The 5,823-nt window shown below is 45.2% G+C and overlaps 1 protein-coding gene across 1 annotated transcript in view; it reads left to right on the top strand.

Moving 5' to 3' along the window:
- rasgrp3 (RAS guanyl releasing protein 3 (calcium and DAG-regulated)) overlaps window positions 1-5,823 on the top strand; it is a gene marked incomplete in the record, with an annotated part of 33,804 nt that overhangs the window by 21,308 nt on the left and 6,673 nt on the right. Inside the window, 7 exon segments of the mRNA XM_062519703.1 lie at window positions 226-373; window positions 1,288-1,461; window positions 2,844-2,960; window positions 3,653-3,928; window positions 4,417-4,497; window positions 4,765-4,878; window positions 5,240-5,355. Of these exon segments, the coding sequence (XP_062375687.1) occupies window positions 226-373; window positions 1,288-1,461; window positions 2,844-2,960; window positions 3,653-3,928; window positions 4,417-4,497; window positions 4,765-4,878; window positions 5,240-5,355 (1,026 nt within the window).

Raw genomic sequence — 5,823 nt, forward strand, 5'->3', positions numbered from 1 at the left:
CTTTGATTTTGCGAGAAAAAAAAAAACGCTCTGAGGTTAATACATGGCAAATTAATATGTATACATTTGGTTTTGTTTCTTTTAACTTGCATAAAATGTTGGGCTGGCTTATACACAATGCTAAAACACAGGGAGTTACTGTAAATGTATGGAGACTGAAGAGTGTTGTAAGAACAGTGTCCACAGGGTAACCATTGCAACCATTCTTGCTGTGGAACATTTCAGCCCGTCATACGACTGGATGAGAAAGCTGACCCAGCGGAAAAAACAGGCCAAGAAGGGCAAGGCCTCTCTGCTGTTCGACCACCTGGAGCCTATGGAGCTGGCTGAGCACCTGACCTTCTTGGAGTACAAATCAATCAGGAGGATATCAGTGAGTCCCCGACATGGAAAAAATACATGCCAGAGTGGAACTGTGGGAAATTAGCCGTCTGCTGGAAACTTTGATCTCTCTCTGTTTGTGTGCGAGTGTGAGTGTGAGAGAGTGTGTGTGTGTGTGTGTGTGTGTGTGTGTGTGTGTGTGTGTGTGTCGGTGTCGGTGTGTGGTGGTGTGTGTGTCTGTGTCGGTGTGTGTGTGTGTGTATGTGTGTGTGCATGCATGTGTGTGTCGGTGTGTGTGTGTGTGTGTGTGTGTGTCTGTGTACTTCACTTTCAAGTCATCTGATAAGACTTTTTTCCATCCTACCCTTAACCTCTGTTTGGTTATTCTGGTGCTCCTGTGCCATGCTTCTGTTTTTGGAACCTGTGGGTTCACTTAGCTGATGATAAGATAGAGAAAGGAGCTCTGTCGACATGCCTGAGATGGCTGGTGTGAAGCTTGAGAAAACCTTTCGGTGTGCAGATTTGGAAGTTTCCTCTGGCTGTTCATGATATTTTGTACAATTTGTATAATTCCTTTATTTAACTTTGACTTTCTCATTTACTGTCTTGTAAACAGAAAAAAATCTGAGATCAGTGGTTATGCTTCAATCAGATCGCCCAGTTTCTCAGTCTACTCTACAGTGTTAGTTAGAGGTTCATCCTCCCTGTGTTCAATGCCGAGCGTACCTATGTTCCCCGGGTCCTATGTTCCCACTTTGTATGGGACCGGGGAACATAGGACCCTTTTTTCTTTACATTTTAAATGTAAAAACGCTTTTCCCGAAAAGGGTCCTACAGTATGTTCCCTGGTATGTATTGCGACTGGGGAACATAGGATCCTTTTGGGGGAAACTGGGGAACATAGGACCCGGGGAACATAGGGATGACCCCTGTTCAGTGTTCAATGCTAACACATTAGCATCTCAGTTCACAGACTACCAGAGCTACGTGATCCATGGCTGCCTGGTGGACAACCCCACGCTGGAGCGTTCCATCGCCCTCTTCAATGGAGTTTCCCAGTGGGTGCAGCTGATGGTGCTCAGCAAGCTAACGCCCCAGTTACGGGCGGAGGTCATCACCAAGTACATCAACGTGGCACAGGTATCCCTCAGCAGGCGTAAACACAGTTTTGTGGCACTGAGTATTGTATAGGTAGGGTATGCACCATGTAGATGAGAATGCTACACATGTGTATGGTGTAATGTACATAGCTGTACAGCCATTGATGCACAAACTATAACTGCATGTAAAGGACAGGCAGGGCTGACATAGTAGGCTACATCAATCTGGCATAGGTAGCCTATCAGCTGAAGTTTATAAACAGACACAGACAGGAACAAATATTCTGTATTTTTCGTTTGTGTCATCCTGTGTTACACAGACTCCTGTAATGGCAGAAATTGAGTCAGTTTGCCTCGAAACTGGGTCAGTGGGAAAAATGTAGGGAGTCACTTCTTTGGATGTCTTTGTCCTAGATTAGGGTAGAGAGATATTTTTCTGTGTGAAAGCAGTTCTGTACTCCAACCAGAAATCCTCACTACAAGTCTTTTCCCCTCCAGTGAACTCCACTTGCCTCACTGAAACACACAGTAGTATGTTTATTTTAACTTATCAAAAAAGGACTTGAAATGATCACCACTGTAGTGAGCACGTCGTTTAAAACCAGCACTCTCACTTATGGAATGGATCGCTGCTTTGCTGTATATTTAGATTCTGTGTTTTTCCCCCCCAAGTATATCGCTGATTATGCAAACAAGCAGACACTTGGATTACTTAAATAGCTCCAGTCCGTCTGCCCTCTCAGCACTGCCAGAGAACAAGATGAGCTTAAATGCTCCATGACATTTCCAGGGCTTTGATATGGTGATGGGCACAGCCGAAACAATGGCCCAAAGTTCAGACGCCTCGGCTGGGGTGATGAGGCCATTACGTACTCCGGGGGGAGAGATCGCAGATGTTTGGATGCGCCACCGATGATGCACTTGCATCGTCTCTCGATGTGACGTCCGAAACTGAAATACGTGAAGGATGAAGGACGAAACTTGGATTGTGTGTTGGATGTGTAGGGCTAGCGTCCTATACAGGTGTTTGTTAAGATGTGCTTTGAGTTGGTCCTGAGAATAGATGTGGATGCGCCCCATCAGGTTTCATTGGCCTTGCTCCTACAGATGTGAGAGGTCTCTGTCAGGATCTTTAAAGGCAGAGAAGGAGAGGCTTGGTCTTTGTTGTTCAACATCTGGAATGGTTTTTAATTTTTGTCTTTTTTTGCTGAGATGAAACCAATTATTAAATGTTGGCTTTCCACAGTCCCTTTCTCATGTTCTTTTCTCACCATTGATATTATGCTAATTCTGGTTAATAGACAAACCCATGATTATTCTCTATTTCTTTTCCAAATTCTCACCCATCTGTCTCCCATCTCTCTCTATCTCTCTCTCTCTCCCCTCCTCTGGAATGCCTCTGTGTCGGTCTCTGTTGTTCAGAAACTGCTCCATCTGCAGAACTTCAACACGCTGATGGCTGTGGTGGGGGGCCTGAGCCACAGCTCCATCTGTCGCCTGAAGGAGACTCACTCGCACCTCTCTCCAGAGGTCACCAAGGTAACGCCACTCCACCATGGTCAATTGTGAGAACTGCTCGAGTAAAACTGACTTGACTGATTGGTTAGGTCCTACAGGGCACTTAACTGTACTTTACATTTACATTTTTGATGTAAAATTGTTGAATTGATGCTATTTTGTTGAGCTGTTGCAATTTGTGGCACAGACCTGAACATGTTTAATTATAGACAGTTTTGCATTTCGAAGAGAGGTCTGGGTTGATGTTAATGAAAAGTCAAAGTGGTAATCTGGGTGAACTACCTTCCCATTCGAGTTCATCTCACCAAAAACCCAGGGACCAATTACAGCCACTTACCTGATGGGGTCGGATTTATACGATTATATGGTTAGCAGTGCATTACAACAGCATTGCAACAACTGCATTTAACATTTTTTGTTTACAAAAACATTTGTTTGTTATACTTGTTATACTATACTACAGTATATGAGCTTAATGCACCAATTTAAGTTTAATTTCACTCCTTTAAAACTGGATAGGAATGAATGGTCCCTTAGACCAATATTCAAATCGGTCTGATGTCAGCCAGGCTACTTGTTTTTAATTTGGCAATGAAATAGCCTTCGGTTAAAACAGATAAACACTTTTGTTTCATCCTCTCTATCCATCCATACATCTCTAGTGGTTAATGCCAGACGTTAACATCTGTGACACTCTCCCTCCCTACCTCCAGATTTGGAATGAGATGACCGAACTCGTCTCCTCGAATGGAAACTACTGCTCCTACCGCAAAGCCTTCAACGAGTGCGAGGGCTTCAAGATCCCCATCCTGGGGGTGCACCTGAAGGACCTGATTGCCGTGCATGTGGTCTTCCCCGACTGGGTGGAGAACAGCAAGGTGAACATCGTCAAGATGCAGCAGCTGTACATGACCTTCAGAGAGCTGGTGTCCCTACAGAGCGCCCAGGCCCAGGTGGAGCCTAACATGGACCTCATCCACTTACTCACGGTGAGGGCTACACACACACACACACACACACGCACACACATGCATACACACACACACACACAAACGCACACACACACACACACTGACACACACACACACACACACACACACACACACACACACACACATACACACATACACATACACACACGCACACGCACGCACGCACGCACGCACTCACGCACACACACACACACACACACACACACACACACACAGGGGAGGGAGATAGAGAGAGAGAGAGAGAGAGAGAGAGAGAGAGAGAGAGAGACACACACACACACACACACATACACACACACACACACATTCACACACACACACACATACACATACAGTACATACACTCAAACCTAAACCTTCAGCCCCTATGCTTATACAGCCCAGCCAGAAAGCATGCTCTGCTATACACAGTACACAAACACACACGTATCTACACGGTCAGGTATCAAGGTGTCCCTGTTGCTAACTCACCGTTGCTCTTTCAGCTTTCTTTAGACATGTACTACACTGAGGATGAGATTTATGAACTCTCGCTGGTGAGAGAGCCACGCAATCCCAAGTCACTGGTGAGTCTCTCTCTCCCTCACGTCCAGCAGTACTACTCTCATGCTCTTCTCCCAACTCTAAGAGATTAATTTCATTTTTAAAGCCTCTGTTCTATGATCAGACATTTCCACATCGCTGAGCAGATGTTGATAACTGACATAATGTTTGGACGTTTTATGTATATTTTATATCATTTTGAGAGGCCTCGAGGGTTTCTGCGATGAAATCGGCCATTTCTGTGGGTGCTTCACCTCTGGGTTCCTTGGTCTCTCTCTCCCCTCTCTCAGCCCACCTCTCCCACGACCCCCAACAAGCCCCTGGCTCCGCTGGACTGGGCGTCTGGGGTGACCACCAAACCTGACCCGTCTGTGGTCAACAAGCACATCAGGAAGGTTGTGGATGTAAGTGCCCAAGCATAGAGGTGATTTATTTGAAAGTATTTTTTTTGTTTTTACTTAGAACTCTTCAAGCATATTGGTAACAATGTCAGCGCTCCATTTAGATGTCTCAGTCAGCAGTAATTTGTGAGTTTATTTTAGTGTGACGCTTTGGATATTACGTAGTGTCTTGCTCCTTGTTCATTGAGAGCAGGCATGCAAATGGAATTTTTTTTTAGATATCTGTTGTACGGGGTAAACAAAGGCTAGCAAATGTGTCATGACAGTTTTAACAATGCCAGTTTCAACTTTTCTCCATAAGTTGGTTGTTTAGTCATACTGCCAGTATGGGTTCTGTTAACCTTGCCTATCTTTTCCATGGAAGTCTGTGTTTAGAAATTACGACCATGACCATGATGGCTACATCTCTCAGGAGGACTTTGAGAGCATCGCTGCCAACTTCCCTTTCCTGGATTCTTTCTGTGTGTTGGACAAAGACCAGTGAGTTGATCCATGCATGCTTGGCACTTTATACAGTCTTACACAACCTCCCTAACGTCATGCCATCACGCGTGTTCACCCTTCTATTCATTGACATGTAACCAAGTGGGATGGGTATTGTCCACAAGGCTTCTCTAGACCACATTACCATTCATTATACGTGCAAACACACACACACGCACGCACACACACACACCACACACACACACACACACACACACACACACACACACACAAACACACACACACACGCACACACACGCGCACACACGCACATACACACACACACACACACACACACACACACACACACACACACACACACACACTAACAATACTGCTGTGAGTCTGAGCTTTGTCTGAGCATTGTGGTACACTGATGAGTTAGTAAGGCCAAGGCAGGAGATGCAGAAGCAAACACGGACACAATATGATGTCTTGAGGTTGACCTGTGTTTAAATGTGTGTG

The sequence above is a fragment of the Sardina pilchardus genome, chromosome 18, assembly GCF_963854185.1.
Source record: "Sardina pilchardus chromosome 18, fSarPil1.1, whole genome shotgun sequence".
Classification (NCBI taxonomy): domain Eukaryota; kingdom Metazoa; phylum Chordata; class Actinopteri; order Clupeiformes; family Clupeidae; genus Sardina; species Sardina pilchardus.